Source organism: Engraulis encrasicolus, chromosome 11 (genome assembly GCF_034702125.1).
Source record: "Engraulis encrasicolus isolate BLACKSEA-1 chromosome 11, IST_EnEncr_1.0, whole genome shotgun sequence".
NCBI lineage: Eukaryota > Metazoa > Chordata > Actinopteri > Clupeiformes > Engraulidae > Engraulis > Engraulis encrasicolus.
The window spans coordinates 49,129,897-49,148,278 of record NC_085867.1 but is presented as its reverse complement, the minus strand read 5'-3'; the positions used below and the strand labels follow the sequence as shown (position 1 = coordinate 49,148,278).

The following is an 18,382-nucleotide window of genomic DNA, read 5'->3' as shown; positions in this document are numbered from 1 at the left end:
CAAGGTAAATGAAACAATTCCATGGTTTATTTATTTGGCTAAACTGGTTTAGCTGACTGGCAGTATGGAAACTCAAAATAATCATAACAAATACATGAAATGTCCTCTTTTGCATTCCGTTTGACGAATCGGATTGTAATAGAGCTCTTCAGCGTTGACGTCAACTTGTATGCGGCGTTTGGACTACCGGTTCCATGGCGATTTTTTACATTGCAAAACGCCATAGAGATTCAGGTTTGGCAAAAATATAAGTTGCACGGCAACAACGAACATTAGCGTGTCCCCGCATCCCTTTCTCATTAGTGGAACGGATCGTATCATCATGTTGGTGTATTCACATGTTAAATCATGACGATTATAATTCAATATTGCTAACCCCTTTCTGATCATTAAAACTTCCGAACTACATACTTTCCTTTGGTTGCCATGGGTACAACCTTCCGCACGTACATGCCGTTAGATACTGGCGCCGCTTCTGTAGTCGCCAAAAGCTTCCGGGTTTAGCATATGGACGCAACATCGTATTTATGTCGAAGTTTGACACAAAATGATCAACCATGTCTTACCTACAGCCTATTTTTAACACCCTCGACAGTTTGCGGGGGTTCGCTAAGCGCGTGCTTGCACTCGGAGCTTATTTGAAATTTACCCCTATTCATTCCCAATGGAGGCCGGAAGCCGATAGGAACCAGGACGTCCTTAAATGCTAACATGAAAGACTACAATCTACTACATGCTTCCGCTTCCGCTGAAGAACTCTATTGGTTGGCTATTCGACGTGACGTCACGTCTTGTACGTGTTGGTGCGTAGCTTTTTCCGGAGGTCCAACATACACATCAGCTGAAGAAGATGGTAAGCAGATAGCTTTCAAACATATCCAAAGTTTAACGGCATTGTGGCAAGAAAATGTCGGTGTACCATGCATGCCAGTAGATGTAGGTGTTGCGAGCTTTTTTGTGGAGATAGAGATGTGGTTTCTAAACCTTGTCGCCTCACAGCTCCTTCAGGGAGTTCGAGATGGGTGAAAGATCACATGACACTGACAGCAAAAGTGGGAAAGAGCCTTATGCCAGCGATACGGCCCTTTCAGTTTTTATTTACACGTTTCTTACTTGGATCATCATGCTTTGTTTCGCTTGCTAGTTGTTCTATTCACCCATTGTCATCGAACTTTGAATGGAAACCCCAAATGGTGTCTGAATGAGTAGCTAGCCACTCCACTGATAAGGTCCAGCCAAGCTACAGAGCTAGGAAGACATCCTAGCTATGTTGCAAATGCTCCCAGCCTTTACTTGTAGCGATATAGATTGTGTGCCTCGTAAATTAATAATATTATTAACTCAATGCTGACAGGCATTACACCTCTTTTATTTTTAAAGATCTGTCAGATTCGACAAATGTGCAGATATACTCTAAAATATACTGAAGGAAAGCTGTTGCCTGTTGCAAGCTAGTTAGCAGTTTAAACTGTACATGGCAGCTGCTAACTAGCTTGGTGGTGTTTACATCAATTAGTTCTAGCTCTAACAGTTTGGAGTTCAGCGGTTGGTATTGGTAGTACGACAGGGGAGGCTTGATGAAACGAAATGCCATTGTGCATAACCAAATCATTCATTGCATTCGGTTTGTGTTGACTAGGTTTCATGGCATTGGGCTCGCCTTTCTGGAATGCCAACACCCATTAACATGCTATGTGTTTAATTTGCTTCAGATAACTTTGTGCTGCCCTATTGTTTTTGTTCAGTAGGACAATATTAATGCATAACTTCATGCATGCATGCACGTAAGAAGTACTAACCACCATCATCACTACTAACATTTTTATTTACATCACTAACCCCATTTTTCCTGATTTGTGTTTGTGAATGGCTCGTTTTATTTTATCATTCATTTATTCACGTTTGGATTCTAATTTCAGTTTCCCCTCATCTCACATTGTTTTCCACTTTTTGTTTATTTGATCACACTCTTTCTTGATTTCTCCACACCATTTCCCCTCACCCCCACCCCCCTCTACTCCACCCTTTCCTGCCTCCAATCAACCTGTCCATTGTGCTCAGGCTGGTCACAGAGTAAGTGTCCTCCTCCTCCTCCACCACCAACCTTTCATTTCTGTTCACTGCGCTCCCGAGGCGAGGAATCTTGGTTTTGCAGACTTACTAATGGGGATGATGGCTGGCTGTTGTGCGGTAGTCTACCCTCCTTGGCTTGCACTGACTGGTCAGGGACTGGTCATTGGATTTCTTATTAAGTAGGTGTGGTAGTCCTCCCGAGAGGACCCAGGACCACATTAAGACACTGTGGTGCCCCCCTTTATGAACAATAAAGTTTGTGTAATGAGGTGCCCCCTAACTGGCTGTATATGGTTGGTGCCCCTGCACCCTGTGCCACTGGCCCTTATGGATAATCCGGCCTGCTAGGACCCAACCCAAACCGTAGCTGCACTAGACTCAGGATTGGTCAAGTGGTATCATTCGATTGGCCGTGTGGCGCACCCACCGGTTCATTGCCGTATAATGAGCAGAATTTTATATTTAATTTATATTGCATTAAGACTGCACAGCACACACTAACAAACCTTGCTTTGTTCACAGATATAAAAAGAGCTTAGGGTGTTTTTAAAATATACAATTTGTAAATCAGGTGTAAGTCAAATTTTCACAAGCTTCATTAACCGTAATCTATGCAAAAGAACTATGGTTCCTTCCATGTGTCAGGTGCTATGGGTTCACTAAAATACAAGGCCAGGGGCCTATACTAAGAAGCTGATTCTGGAGTTAACCAGGTTAAGTTAAGGAGCCTGGAAATGTCATTTTCCTTCTTACCTCTTAACGTAGCCTGGTTTACTCCTGAACCAGCTTCTTAGCACACCCCTCTGTGGCGATCGATTTTCTAACAAACCCTTCTATCCTCACCTCTGTTCCTGTTTGACCTGGATGTGGTTGCGTTATTGCATCATCAGTTGGTCCTGGTGCTAGGCGATCTGCACATTCCTCACCGGTGCAACACACTACCGGCCAAGTTCAAGAAGCTCCTGGTACCGGGGAAGATCCAGCATATCCTGTGCACGGGGAACCTGTGCACCAAGGAGAGCTACGACTACCTAAAAACACTGGCAGGAGACGTCCACATCGTCAGAGGAGACTTTGATGAGGTAGGTTTCGGGCGCCTTGCAGGAGCTATTGGGGGCTGTCTCCTTGCACGGGTGAGGCAAAAATGCAATTTCGTCGTGTGCAGTGAACACTTGTGTGTGCTGTGGAGTGCTGTGTCACAATGACCATGGGAGTTAGAGTTTCCCAGTTGGGCTTTCACTTAAAGGTTTGAGATGGAAGGGAAAACTGTGACATTTATCGACTTAATGAAATTATTATTTGCAATGTCTTGTACATATGGTTTGGTTGAATTGAATTGAATTCCAGTGCAAACATTTTTTTCTGGGTCAATGACTTTTACAACCCTACAGGATCATCTTTTTACTTTTGTAACTAATGTACTTTGCACATGGTCCCTGTTTAAATAAAACAAATGAACTAAACTAAACCTACAAATAATCTTGTAATATATAGAGGTACTTGTTTTTGTCTTCTACAGAACCTGGTCTGCCCTGATCATGTTTTTAAATTAAAATAGCCATGTTTAAATAATGGGTGTTTATATTTTTTGGCTAACAAGAGTGCCTTCGATTTCCTCCTTTTTGATGCTACAACTAATGTACTCTGTTTTTCTACAGAACCTGAACTACCCGGAGCAGAAGGTGGTGACGGTGGGCCAGTTCAAGATCGGCCTGATCCACGGGCACCAGGTGATCCCCTGGGGGGACATGGCCAGCCTGGCCCTGCTGCAGCGGCAGCTGGATGTCGACATCCTCATCTCCGGACACACACACAAGTTCGAGGCCTTCGAGAACGAGAACAAGTTTTACATCAACCCCGGGTCAGCCACGGGGGCCTACAATGCACTGGAAACGTAAGGAGGGGGTTGTTCAGTGAGTTGGGGATTGTGTTTGTGTGAGTCATGGGTACCCGGTTAGGGTAGGCCAAAGGTTGCCGGTTCGACTCCCGACCCGCCAGGTTGGTGGGGGGAGTAATTAACCAGTGCTCTCCCCCATCCTCCTCCATCACTGAGGTACCCTGAGCATGGTACCGTCCCACCACACGGCTACCGTCCCACCACACTGTTCCATTGGGGGCTGCCCCCTTGCATGGGTGAGGCATAAATGCAATTTCGTTGTGTGCAGTGTGCACTTGTGTACTGTGGAGTGCTGTGTCACAATGATGATGGGAGTTGGAGTTTCCAAGTTGGCCTTTCAATATGATGATGGCAGCCGTGGTATAGTGGTTAGGGAGGTGGACTTTAAGATCAGCTGGTTGCAGGTTCGAGTCCCACCCTTACCAGTCCTCCCTACACCTCCATCCATGGCTGAGGTGCCCTTGAGCAAGGCACCTAACCCCACCCTGCTCCAGGGACTACAACCAATACCCTCGCTCTATCTAAATAACTGTAATGCGCTTTTGATACAAAAAAAGTGTCAGCTAAGTGTAATGTAATGTAAATGAGTTGTTACAAAGAAACAGAAATCAAACATTGCTGTCACATAAGGATACTGAAATAATTGCATTTCATGCCTGTCAAGTGCAATGCGTTTTTTTTATTTGTTAATATTTTTACACATGAGACTCATGGGATCTTAGAACTTGGAATACATGAACTTGAGTCAGGTGAAGATGCACAAAGTTACCGTCATGATGAACATCCTGTATCATCCACATGTATTATTCACACCTGACTGTCTACAGCAGGGGTGGGGAACCTATGTCTGGAGGGCCGCTTGCTGCCCTTGAGGCCGTTTTATCCGGCCCTCGATAGAATTTTAATGTTATTCAGCTTCACATGAAATATGACATATTTTGTAAAGGAATCTTAGAAAATGCATTTGCAATACAATTAAGTTATATTCAGGGAACCTAAAGAAGGTTGTGTTTGTTTAAAATGTGGCTGCCTTCAATATAGGCCTAAAGTGTAGGGGAAAATCCTGGTTTGTGTTCATAGTACGGCCCTCGGAGGACTTTTACAACCCTCGGATGAATTTGAAGTGGCCCTTCGAATGAGAGGTTCCCCACCCCTGGTCTACAGGCTTCACCACTGACATGGTCACGTTTCCCAGCCATCGGGATATACTTTCAGCTTTCCACTAACATGACCATTAAAATGGACAGGAAAGCAAGATGAGCAGAAACATGAGCACCAGTTCACCAGCAGCCATGTTTAATTCATCACACTAGATGGAGACGATATAGGTCTGCTTTTTACTTAACGTTGCGGATGAACACCCTTCTTCTTTATGTCTGAAGAATGGTGTTCACACACGAAACGTTAAGTACAAATAATTGTTTTAAAAACTGAGCAATTTTTTTTTTTCATCTCTATCTAGTCTGTTGGTTGTCCTGCTCCCAGGTCAAATGTTTTTTTTAGATGGTGCGGGCTTCAAACTCGTTCATAATTCATCATTTTCACACCAGAATCTTTGCTTCTTTTTTTTCTTGTTGTCCTCTGTCCACACAGCAACATTATACCGTCGTTCGTCCTGATGGACATCCAGGCGTCCACGGTCGTCACGTACGTCTATCAGCTCATCGGTGACGATGTCAAAGTGGAGAGGATCGAGTATAAGAAGTCGTAAGGGTCGCGGGGATGGTGGCTGGCCGATGGCCGTGAGATGACGGCAGCAGAAGAGGGCAGTATCTGATGACCTTCAGCATCTGATGACCTTCAGCCATGAGGGAGGAGGTCGTCAAGAGGTGCCCAGCCCGCATCCCTGATGCTCGTCTGTCCATTCCTTTCTTATCTGCAGCTCCATGACAACAACCTCCACACCAACGTCAGAGGGGAACACTAAGAAGCTGGTTCAGGAGTACACCAGGTTCAATTAAAGAGGTGAATCATCTAATAGAAGAGCCTGGAGTCATCATTTTCCTCTGGAGTAAACCAGGCTAAGTTAAGAGGTAAATCATCTAATAGAAGAGCCTGGAGTCATCATTTTCATAAGAACTCACAGGAGTCCAGGCTCCTCTATTAGATGATTTACCTCCTAACATAACCAGGTTTACTGCTGAACCAGCTTCTTGGTATACCCCTCTGCTCTGTACCATACACATTCACCATTTGGTTAAAAAAGAAAAGAAAAAGAAAATGTAATATACTTGTTTATATATGTGGAAGTTGACAGAATTCGCTTGCAATTTTATCTTGCCATCTGGCGGCTGTAGAAGAAAATAATGCAATGTTGTCAAAGTTAATTGCATTTATGATGTCTCTCCAAGGACGTACTGTGGTGCCACTTTTTTGTATTTGTTTTATGTACACGTCACTTAATTTCTTTGTCCTGCAAATAACTTTGGGCTTTCAAATTGAGTTTAGGCCTTCTTAACGTTCACAACCCCCCCCTGTTTGTAAAATCATGCGCTCACTAATAAATTTACAGATGCTAGTGAACTATGCTGTTGGTCTTGAACTTTTTTTTTTACTGGCGTCAAGGCAATTTGTAGAGCACAATTACTTTCTTTTTTACTGTCATCATGATGCCTTGAGGCGTTTACATGAATTACATCATGGTAGTGAGTGACATATTACTACATATCATGACAGACATGTTACTTACTACATGTCATGACACAAGCAATCTAGGGATGCACCCGATAATGCTCATTATACTCGTACTCGTACTCGTCAAGCACTTGCCGATACTAGGAACGATACTGCTATTACACAAAACAATGCAAAATCTTGTCACGTTCTGTGGACTTGAAAGCAGCATGGGAAAAAAGTGCCACCTCATTGTACTTGTATCGGTTTTCAAAAAAGTGGTATTGGTGCATCTCTAAAGCAATCACATTATTTAATCATACCTTAATAAGCTAATGCTGTCATTGTCAAAGAAATAGCTCCTCGTCCTCGTCCTCGTCCTCCATGGATAAAGCTCTGAGCAGCTCATCCAGCGAGTCCTCAGAGTCTGAGTCGTCTCTCTTCACATTCGGCTTGCAATGACTCCCTCTTGCTACCATGTCAAATGCATAAAAACATAATTTTATTATAATCATTCACAAACTACACATGCATGTTCATCCTGTTTTCAAAACCTACCGCTGTTAAGGCTTGACATTAACCCTTTCATGCTGTGTTAATTATTCAGTAGATTTGTTACCGCCAGCGGGCCTATTCCCTCTTTGGCTGGAAAACCTTGTCTACATCATAACATGCAGTTATTTAACACATCACTAAAAGTCTTAAATAGCAAGATTAAAGAAGAAGACTCCGCACTCACAAGCTATGTCTCATTATTTATGTATAGATTACCACCATGTCCACAAGCAGACGCGTTTCGGCTCTAAAGCCATCATCAGTGCGTGACATAGCTTGTGAGTGCGGATTTTTCTTCTTTACTTTAAATTGATACCTTTTATTGCGCACCCAAAGTCATTCATTTTTTTCCATAAGTTGAGCCCTCTGACAAACTGTTGATTGAACCTGTTCAATCCAGTTATCTAGCTCCGTTTTCCCACAAGCCCATTATGAAAAATTACCTTTTGTAGTTGACACCTTGGCTTGTTCGCCTACTGTCCTGGATTTATTAGCTGCGGCTTTCTTTGGTTTTATGGAGTTGCTGACAGGTGACACCCTGTGGGACACACAACACCATCAGCCTTTTGGGCACTTACAATGTGGTTTTCCAAAAAGGAGGCCGCACCTTGCATAAATCGTGTCTTTATTGCACAAAGGCGTCTCAGCGTGTGCCTTCTTCAGCGTGCAACAATATAATAAAGAAGCATTTCTTTTTGTTTCATTGTTGCACACTGAAGAAGGCACATGCCGTAATCTGTTTGTGCAATAAAGACACAATTAATGCAAGGTGCGGCCTCCTTTTTGAAAAGTTTAATTGAACATTTGGGCCAGCACCTTCACAGTTTAAGTATGCCAGCTCAAAGCGGAACAGTTACAATGTGGAACATGAACAGGCTTCTGTAAGAATTTTAATATATTTTCTGTCTTTCTTCTTTTACCTCTTATGTCTGTTGTTGTTAGTCTTGGGAAGGTGGCTGCTCTTTTTGTTTGGGTGTTTTCCCCCAGACTTTGGGATTTCAGCAAGTCTTTCAGCCTCTCTCCGTTCAGCCAGAATTCGACTTGCCTCCAGTGACTGACTAACCTTGATGGTACGGTCTGCCAATGTTTCACCTCCTTTAAAAATAAAATAAAATAAAGAAAAATAAACATGGAATGAGACATGGCTACAAATAAGTCCCCTGACATAACATTATAGGCCTGTGTATGTTTTTGTGAAACCGCCCAAGGAACAGAAGTCACACAGTAAAAATAATTCAGCACTTAGGGTAGTGTTTCTCAACGGGGCTGTACCACCCCCCTGGGGGCATTGGGGAGCTCTAGGGGGAGTGGGGACGTTGAGAAGGATACAGCTGAGAGGGGGCGGTATTTAGTTGCCATTGGGGGGCATTAGTCAGTTTCATTTTTTAATAGTAAGGGGGCGTTGTTGTGCTTATGATGGGGTCAAGGGGGCGTTGGGAGGCTTCTGATGAGACCAAGGGGGCTCTTGTTCAAAAAAGGTTGCGAACCACTGACTTCGAGGGTGAGGGTCAATGTAACATCTCCCAGACTAGTATTTACATCTCCCAGACTAGTATTTGGTCCCAGAGTACTCTCCAAGAGTTGAATTAACACTTCATTTTTCACTGCTGGAGAATTAATATTCATGTGAGCTGACCTGTTTTGATGCATCTGTGTGCGATATTCATGTGAGCTGACCTGTTTTGATGCATCTGTGTGCGATATTCATGTGAGCTGACCTGTTTTGATGCATCGGTGTGCGATGTTCATGTAGTGCTGCGTAAGAAGCCTCTTCACCTGTTCATCACTATTATGGGATGCAGCAATGGAGCACAGGTAGCGACGCTGGCCAGGTGTCAATCTAGACTGCTGCAGATACAAGTGACTATATGTTATGTTATACAAGTGATAAGAAGGGAACTTGCATGTATATGCAATACTGGACTGTCCAAAATTGATGCAGTCAAGAATAGGCTATAGACAATGCAAAATAGATGAAAAATCAATGAAAAAATTAAGCAACTACTCAAAATGTCAATAGTGAAATTGCCTACATGTGATGCATACATGGGAATGGATTTAAAAGTTCAGTTTAAAATATTAAAGTAAAACTGTTATTTACCACTAGGAAGGGACCCGCTGCCAAAGTCGTTGGTATCTCTATTGATCCCACCACTGGCTCTTTCACACGAGGAGGAGGCAGTCTTTTTATCCTTGATCTAGGAGCACTTCTATTTCCATGCACACCTGTTTTAGAGCATGTAAACGTAGGCTATGTTACAACAGTGTTATAACAGGGGATTTTTATGGCAAAGAATGATGACAAAGACATGACATAGCCTAACAATAAGGCAAACAAGGTCACATGAATACAGTAAATATGAAGGACAATTTAGATCAAGTTACTTTGAACAAAAGAAAAATAGAAAACAAGACAAACATGAGGAATACATTAAAGGATATTCAAAAGTCTTTCATTTTTCTCAATATTTACAAACTTAAGAGACTTGAACAGAGCTGACATCTCTAAAATAAAGACATTAAAGAAAGCCTTTTTTTTCTTTCATTTGTGTTTATGAATAAAAAACTCAGCTTGTAAAATATAAAAGTTAGCTAAAGATCCCAAAGATGGGTCGACTGAGTTTTCATAGTAAAGGTTTGGGTCCTCTGTTCCTGAAATGAGGTCATGGGGACAGTGCAGGTTCCCATCCAGATCCTTGGCGCGCGGCGCCTATAGTGTTTCCTTGGACCAAACTAGGCTACCTATCTCAGGTTGCTGAAGAGAGACCCATCACCAAAATGAGTCTGTTGAACTGATAAAGGTAATCTATTGTCACCTACCTGCAAATCCATTTGTATAGGCCCCAGATGACCTATAAAATAGTGAAAATAAATAGTGTAGGCCTATTCATTTAATATGTCCGTTAAATCAGAGATATGCAAGTCTCCAAATAGATATGTAAAAGCTGCACCTCTCTGCTTCCTCTAGCAAATGGACTTACCTGTGAGAGTGTTTTCTTTGAGGTATCTGCTGCATTCTGCCTCTCCTGGAGGTGTTCTCCGAGAATTTAACGCGTTTGGTCATGATCCGTCGATATAAAGATACGATTTACCTGCAATTTAACACTGTCTGTCTGGGTCCTGGACAGCAGACGAGCCAACACCTCACCGGGTCAGGTCAGGCACATCAATGATGAATCAAGAGATTTGGAGAGTGCCAAAAACTAACGCAACTTTATGAGGAAAAAAATGTGTTGTCAGTAATTTTAACGAAAACAATATTGTGTAGCTAATAATACATAGGCCTATATTTCGTTGATGTCAAAGAAACCTAAACAAACTAATAGAAACGGCAAACATTCCCAGGATTTAAGAAGACGCGCACCCTGAGATGCGCTCTGACGAGAAATGGTATCTCGCAGTCGCAATCGGAGCCGTGTGTGATGCGGTTTGACCCTCGGGTGCATCCGTAGTTCAGCCTTGAAGTGCGTGGTGGTGCCAGCAAGTTGCTGGCAAGATGAGGAGGATACTACTAGGGTGACCAGATGTCCCGAAAAATTCGGGACAGCCCCGAATTCTAAGCTTTTGTCCCGAATCCCGAATCTGACTGTGCATGTCCCGAAATTTAGACTTACCTAATAATAACTTTTTAACCAGGTACACATCTCAAACTATTTGCTACTGCCGCCTGTGCCCTCCGAGAGGCTGCTTGCGCAGCCCCAAATACGTGAAATGCTGCGTGCCGCCCCCCAGCAATGTATCTCTATTTTATCTTTCTGACATTCTAATTCCATTCGATTGCAACAGTAAGCGCGAGCAATGACCGGCGTGAATGTTCACTTTCATTGACAAAATGACAGTAGCGACATGGCAGATGAAGAGCCCACCATGCGAGTAAAAGACAGAAGCGACAGTGCAGGTAGAGGAAGGAATGGGGAGGGGATCTATCTGTCGTTCTCTCAGCGTGCATCCTCGCAACAGTGTTTCTTTTTAACGTTCCAAGTTCAGGCGAGCGAGTGCACTGACTGACAAGCTAACTTGCAGTGACAGCAAGCTAATCCATTCGGTGTTCAAGTGTACAACAACCTCGCAGCTCAGATGCTAAAGCATCTATGCAAGTAGGCATCAGAAAAGCGCGTTAGATCTCATTGGAGAAAATGAGAGGTCAACAGCAGCTGCGAGGTTGGTACAGCATCGAGGGGAAAAACAATGCAGGCATCGCAGCTGTGGGGAAAAGAAGTTACTGTAATAATCAATTTATTTCCTGCCTTTCAATCAATCATGTTGTCAGGGCTTGTTTTTAGGATATGTGAAGCTATAAATTGAAAGGTCTGAATTGCATCGCTATAATGGCCAGGTTAATTTTCAACGACCCCCCCCCCAAAAAAAGCGTCCCGAATTTCAGCAAACCTCATCTGGTCACCCTAGATACTACTGAACCTGTAATGCTAATATTACACCTTGTTTTGACTGGAGGAATATAAATAATACGTTACCCAGTGAAGGGCAAATGGAGCTTCCTGAAACTGTTGAGGCATCTTCCTCCTGGTTGTATCTGAAAATGTGTAATGAATCAAAAGCATCATGTGCACTACGGCGACATCTGGTGGTTCCAGAAAACATTGCTGTGATAAACCTGATAGAACGGCACTGACTGTTGTGCAGAGAAAAGAATGAAACCATTGGCCTATGTCTTTTATTTTGTAAGAAAACATTTAATCGCAAAGTCCAAATGTTCACAGCTGACAGAATATGTAAGTAGTTGCTAACAATTCATTCTAAATCATCCACACACAGCTGTGACCTGTTAAAGATTAAAAATAATATAGGCATAGGCCTATAGGCCTGTTTTATATTTTTTCTAATAATGAGTATAATGAAATATATCTAATTTAGGCCTGATATTGCATTTTTCCACTTTTTGAGTAGGGCCTACTCAAAGCGCTTTTCAATGTAATAATAATAACAATAAATACATAGGACAATATATTTTTTAATAGGCCTAAAATATAAGGTGCACCTGCTTCCACCAAACACTGACAAATATCCTAACATTACTGTCTTCTTTTTCAAGGTGCTTTTCACCTTGTACCGGTATGTTTTAAACTGGTGGTGAAGTCCAATCAATCAGTTTTAAATCTCTGTGTGGTGTAGCAACTTGATGTGTTGGCAGGTTTTCTATAGGCTACTAAGTGCAATCCTGACATCAGGGTGCGATTTGTAGGGGGGTGGGGGTTGGGGGTGATTGAGGGGATTGTCCCCCCTTCTGGTTTTGATATTGCCACTTTTTCTACATGATTTTAATAGTGGCTGTATGTAACTCCATTGATAATGCTTAAAATCTGAAACATATCCCCCCATCTGGTTCTTCAACAAATCACACCCTGCCTGACACTACCACACACGTACACACACACACACACACACACACACTGATTCTGAACTATAAGACTTACACTCTGGAGTTAAAATCTATCTGAAATAATACACAGCCGTTGGTGAGTATTTTTTATATTTTTATATTTTTATTTATTATATAGTATTTTTATATTTTTATTTATTATCTATTTTTTATTGTGTGTCTTTCCTTTCTTTTCTCTTTTCTCTTTGTCCTCCTCTCTCCTCCCTCTCTCCCTCCGTCTCCTGCTCCTCTCTTTGTCCTCCTCTCTCCTCCCTCTGTCCCTCCATGTGTGCCGAGCTCCTCATTGCCTCCACTGAGGTTGTCGGCGGCGTCTCCTCTCTCCATCTCTACTTATCCCGTCTTTTCAGCTTCACCTCCATTATCTGTGTGCCTGTTGTGTCCGATAGCAGCCCTCTCTCCATTTCTGTTCTCTTTGTGTCTCGCTCCTCTCTTTTGCTCCTCTCCACTCCACTTCCAGTGTCAGCTTCTCTGTGTCCAACTGCACACCATTTGTTTCTTCGCCTAACTGCACACTGAGTTTGTAACTTTCTTTCCTCAAGGCGTCCAATGTTTCCTCCAACTCTGTTACTTTCAGCACTACGTCGACCTCTTCCTCCATCTTCTTAAACTGAGCTTCCTTCTCTCTTTCCTCTCTTTCCTCTCTTTCGTCTGGCGACCATCTGTCTATCGCCTCAGATTTTCTCTGTAGCTCCACCAAATTCTCCAATATCTCCATTTCTTCCTCTCTTTGCAGTTTAAGCTTCTCTTATATCTCCATTTCTTGCAGTGTCCACTTATCTGTGTCCAACTGCAGTGTCAGCTTCTCTGTGTCTAACGCCACACCGTTTGTCTCTTCGCCTAACTGCACACTGAGGTTGTGATTCTCTTTCCTCAAGGCGTCCAATGTTCGCTCCAGCTCAGAGACCTTCAGCACCAAGTGAATCACTTCCTCCATCTCCTTAAACTGTGCTTCCTCCTCTTTTTCCTCTCTTTCTTCTTGCGGCTGTCTGTCTATCGCCACTGCCACCACCTTCTCTAATCTTTGCTCTTCTTCCTCTCTTTCCCGTTTCAACTCCTCCTTCATTCTCTCCGTGTGTTTTTTACCATTTGTTTCTTCGCATAACTGCACACTGAGGTCATAACTGTCTTTCTTCAAGGCATCCAATATGTTTTTTGTTTTTTTTTTTTTTGCGTTTTTTGTTGTACTTTTTGTTGTGTTTTTTTTGTTGTATTTGTATGTGTGTGTGTGTGTGTGTGTGTGTGTGTGTGTGTGTTTTAAATCCTCAGTCTCTTCTTCAGCCACCTCAGTATTCTCTTTCCTTTCTTTTCCTTTTTCACCATCGTTATTTCTATTGTTTTCTCATCCCTCTCGAACTCCTTTTCTCTTTGGACGGCCTCCTCTAGTCCCATCTCTCTGATCCTCTCCTGCTGCTCGTTATTATTGTTGTTCTTCATCTCCTCGATCAGTTTTTTCTTCTCATCTGCCCATAGCTCCACGGTATCTGCTGTGGCTTTCCCCAACGCTTGGTTGTGCGAGGTTGTCGGCGGCGTCTCCTCTCTCATCCATCTCTGCTTATCCTGTCTTTTCAGCTTCACCTCCATTGTCCGTGTGCATGTTGTCTCTGCTAGCAGCCCTCTCTCCATCTCTGTTCTCTTTGTGTCTTTTTGCTCCTCTCTTTTGCTCCTCTCCACCACGTCCAGTGTCAGCTTCACTGTGTCCAACTCCTCACCGTTTGTCTCTTCGCCTAACTGCACACTGAGGTCGTGATTCTCTTTCCTCAAGGCGTCCAATGTTCCCTCCAGCTCAGAGACCTTCAGCACTACGTCAATCAGTTCCTCCATCTCCTTAAACTGCTCCTCTCTTTCCTCTGGCGACCGTTTGACTATCGCCTCAGATTTTCTCCGTAGCTCCATCATCTTCTCCAATCTCTGCTCTTCCTCCTCCCTTTCCTGTTTCACCTTCTCCAATCTCTCCATTTCTTGCAGTGTCAGCTTCTCTGTGTCCAACTTCACACAGTTTGTTTCTTCGCCTAACTGCACACTGAGGTTGTAACTTTCTTTCCTCAAGGCGTCCAATGTTCGCTCCAGCTCTGTGACCTTCAGCACCTCGTCAATCAGTTCCCCCATCTCTTTAAACTGTGCTTCCTCCTCTCTTTCCTCTCTTTCCTCTCTTTTCTCCTGCGACCATCTGTCTATCGCCTCAGATTTTCTCCGTAGCTTTTCTTTTTTCACCATTGTTATTTCTATTGTTTTCTCTTCCCTCTCGAACTCCTTTTCTCTTTGGACAGCCTCCTCTAGTCCCAGCTCTCTGATCCTCTCCTGCTGCTCGTTATTATTGTTGTTCTTCATCTCGATCAGTTTTTTCTTCTCATCCGCCCATAGCTGCACGGTATCTGCTGTGGCTTTCCCCAATGCTTGGGTGCGCGAGGTGGTCGGCGGCGGCGTCTCCTCTCTCATCCATCTCTGCTTATCCTGTCTTTTCAGCTTCACCTCCATTGTCCGTGTGCCTGATGTCTCCGCTAGCAGCCCTCTCTCCATTTCTGTTCTCTTTGTGTCTTTTTGCTCCTCTCTTTTGCTCCTCTCCACCACTTCCAGTGTCTGCTTTTCTGTGTCTAACTGCAGTGTCAGCTTCTCTGTGTCCAGCTGCTCACCGTTTGTCTCTTCGCCTAACTGCACACTGAGGTCGTAATTCTCTTTCCTCAAGGCGTCCAATGTTCCTTCCAACTCAGAGACCTTCAGCACTACGTCAATCAGTTCCTCCATCTCCTTAAACTGCTCCTCTCTTTCCTCTGGCGACCGTTTGACTATCGCCTCAGATTTTCTCCGTAGCTCCATCATCTTCTCCAATCTCTGCTCTTCCTCCTCCCTTTTCTGTTTCACCTTCTCCAATCTCTCCATTTCTTGCAGTGTCAGCTTCTCTGTGTCCAACTTCACACAGTTTGTTTCTTCGCCTAACTGCACACTGAGGTCGTGATTCTCTTTCCTCAAGGCGTCCAATGTTCGCTCCAGCTCTGTGACCTTCAGCACCTCGTCAATCAGTTCCTCCATCTCCTTAAACTGCGCTTCCTCCTCTCTTTCCTCTCTTTTCTCTCTTTTCTCTCTTTCCTCTCTTTTCTCTCTTTCCTCCTGCGACCATCTGTCCATCGCCTCCGCCAGTTTGACGTCCTCCAATCTCTGTTCTTCCTCCTCTCTTTCCTGTTTCATCTTCTCATTCTTTCTCTCCACATCATTTGTTTCTTCGCCTAACTGCACACTGAGGTCGTAACTCTCTTTCCTCAAGGCGTCCAATGTTCCCTCCAGCTCTGTGACCTTCAGCACCTCGTCAATCAGTACCACGTCGATCACTTCCTCCATCTCCTTAAACTGCTCGTCTCTTTCCTCTTGTGACCGTCTTCTCTGTTCTTCCTCCTTTCTTTCCCGTTTTAACTCCTCATTCTTTCTCTCCGCGTCCATCCTCTTCATTACCAACTCTCCGGTTTCAACGTCTCCATTCTCTTTCCTCAAGGCGTCCAATGTTCCTTCCAGCTCCTTTACTTTAAGTGCCACGTCAATCACTTCCTCCATCTCCTTAAACTGCTTCTCTCTTTCATCTCTTTCCTCTTGCGACTGCCTGTCTAACGCCTCAGATTTTCTCCGTAGCTCCACCATCTTGTCCAGTCTCTCCTCTTCCTCCTCTCTCTCCCGTTTCACCTTCTCCAATCTCTCCTCTTCCTCTTTTCTTTCCTGTTTCAACTTCTCATTCTTTCTCTCCTCATCGATTCTCTTCATTACCACCTTCTCCAATCTCTCCTCTTCCACCTCTCTTTCCCGTTTCACCTTCTCCAATCTCTCCATTTCTTCTTTTCTTTCCCGTTTCAACTCCTCATTCTTTCTCTTCTCATCGATTCTCTTCATTACCACCTTCTCCAGCTTTCTCCGTAGCTCCACCACCTTCTCCAATCTCTCCTCTTCCTCTTTTCTTTCCTGTTTCAACTCCTCATTCTTTCTCTCCTCGTCCATTCTCTTCATTACCACCTTCTCCAATCTCTGTTGTTCCTCCTCTCTGTCACGTTTTAACGTCTTCAATCTCCGCTCTTCCTCCTCTCTTTCCCGTTTCAACTCCTCATTCTTTCTCTGTGTGTGTTCTTTCGCGTTTCTCTCCAATTCTGCATTCTGACTTCTATCCATTTCAATCCTCTTCATCAGCTCTGCTGGCTTTCTCTCATCCAGAGTCGTTACTTCATCCACCTGCAAGTAGTAAGCAAATGAGTTATGTTACATTACTTTACATTACATTACACACTTAGCTGACAGTTTGTTTTATATCCAAAAGCGACCTGGAGCAACATGAGGTTAGGTGTCTTGCTCAAGGGCACTTCAGCCATGAGGTAAGGTAGTAAGCAAATGAGTTGTGTTGTTTGTTTTTTTGAGGATTTTTGCCTTTTTAAAATTATTTTGAAACAGGACAGCGAAGACATGACAGGAAGCGAGTGGGGAGAGAGAGAGATGGGGAAGGGTCGGCAAAGGACCCGGGCCAGAATCGAACTCGGGTGAGCCGCTTAGCAGTGCCCTACCGTTCACGGCGCAGTAGGGCCATGAGTTATGATTTGTATTACATTACATTACTCTTAACTGACACTTTCATAAATCAAAACCTACTTCCAGTTGTTTACAGGGTATTGGTTACAGTCATTGGAGCTATGTGAGGTTAGGTGCCTTGCTCAAGGGAACCTCAGCCATGAGGTGAGGTAGAAAGTGTCAGGGTGGGATTCGAACCTGCAACCTTCTGATATAAAGCTCATCTCCTTAACCGTTAGGCCACGGCTGCCAACATTTTATAGCATGTTCCAACACAGCATACACTGATCAAGAGCTATTCAATGTCAATCAGTGAAAGACAAATATAATTCAGTAAAATCATGCAATCTGACCATGCAGTAAGTCGTAGTAAAACAAAAAATGAAAACATACAACAACCAGAAATGTACTCAGAGAGTGCAGACCTCTACCAGGGAAGTGTTTCTGGCCTCTTTTCGCATGGTCAGGCATGCCCTGATGAAGACAATGGGTCGAAACGCGTAGGCATGTTGCCTCAAATAGTGCTTTTTATCTTTTCATGTTACTCATGAATGGATTTGGATGAAACTTTGTTATCCTGCTGACAGACAAACCGACGTGACCGAAAAAAGGGGCAAGAGGCAACAAACGCTACCTGTGTGTCATGTAGGCCTCCTCCTGTCACGGCCCCCTCCGCGAGCCTCCTCATCTCGGCCCTCTTCCTGTACAGCTCGGCCCTCAGCCTCTCCACCTCCGCATCTCCTCCGCGCTCCACTGCGCACATCACCATCTTCATGCTGAGCAGGTCCATCTCCATCCTCTTCCTCTGCATCTCCTGCACGCGTTCTTGCCGCTCGATCTCCGCTGTCATGCGCTCCACTTGTCTTCGTCTCTGCTTCGACTCCACCTTGAGTCTCTCCATCTGCGTCCTTCTCTCCAGATCCTTCTTGGCTTGACGCGCCTTCTCCTCCGCCTTCAGAGACGCCACCTCTCTCTCCAGCTCTCCGATCTTCTTGTCTTGCCTTTTTTGGTGCGCGCAAGTGCCTCTCCTCTCCCCGATGTCAATATCAGGGTAGCTACTGCTGCCCATGATGTGGCCATCGGATGGAGTTACACCAGGGCTGCAAAAAAAACAAACAAAAGAAAAAGGCAAAAAAAAGTTATCATAGTGTGTTGTTGAAAATAATGTCTGGTGTAAGTAGGTGTTAGGTGTAAATAACGTAAAGAGTGATTGATGCAAGATATGTTATGTTAGTCTTTATCGTTTCAAATGCATTTGATGGTGGGGGAAAACTGTCATTGCATCCTTCAGCATACATTATACTGAA

The 18,382-nt window shown here is 43.9% G+C and overlaps 2 protein-coding genes across 3 annotated transcripts; one reads left to right on the top strand and one right to left on the bottom strand.

The window, feature by feature from the left end:
* The first annotated feature begins 760 nt into the window (after window positions 1–760).
* vps29 (VPS29 retromer complex component) lies at window positions 761–6,493 on the top strand. Its single transcript, XM_063210818.1, has 4 exons — window positions 761–853; window positions 2,964–3,155; window positions 3,732–3,967; window positions 5,564–6,493. The coding sequence occupies exons 1-4, from the start codon at window positions 851–853 to the stop codon at window positions 5,679–5,681; spliced, it is 549 nt and encodes a 182-aa protein (XP_063066888.1). The 5' UTR covers window positions 761–850; the 3' UTR covers window positions 5,682–6,493.
* Window positions 6,494–13,785: 7,292 nt separating this feature from the next.
* LOC134458487 (trichohyalin-like) lies at window positions 13,786–18,171 on the bottom strand. Of its 2 annotated transcripts, XM_063210816.1 has the most exons (3): window positions 17,710–18,171; window positions 16,419–16,745; window positions 13,786–16,280 (listed from the first exon to the last, which is right to left on the bottom strand). In XM_063210816.1, exons 1-3 carry the CDS (start codon window positions 18,142–18,144, stop codon window positions 13,794–13,796), a joined length of 3,249 nt encoding a protein of 1,082 aa, XP_063066886.1. In that variant the 5' UTR covers window positions 18,145–18,171; the 3' UTR covers window positions 13,786–13,793. The 2 variants fall into 2 exon arrangements, with proteins under 2 accessions (XP_063066886.1, XP_063066885.1); XM_063210815.1 differs by having other exon boundaries at window positions 13,786–16,745.
* Between the last annotated feature and the right edge of the window lie 211 nt (window positions 18,172–18,382).

What these genes read in the sequence shown, in the direction of transcription:
- vps29 (XM_063210818.1), top strand. An exon ending in TCAGAGGAGACTTTGATGAG is followed by an intron (nt 3,156 to 3,731) that starts GTAGGTTTCGGG and finishes GTTTTTCTACAG; the next exon opens with AACCTGAACTACCCGGAGCA. An exon ending in GCCTACAATGCACTGGAAAC is followed by an intron (nt 3,968 to 5,563) that starts GTAAGGAGGGGG and finishes CTGTCCACACAG; the next exon opens with CAACATTATACCGTCGTTCG.
- LOC134458487 (XM_063210815.1), bottom strand. Translation starts at nt 18,144, where the DNA reads ATGGGCAGCAGTAGCTACCCTGATATTGACATCGGGGAGAGGAGAGGC. An exon ending in GAGGCCTACATGACACACAG is followed by an intron (nt 16,746 to 17,709) that starts GTAGCGTTTGTT and finishes TACTACTTGCAG; the next exon opens with GTGGATGAAGTAACGACTCT.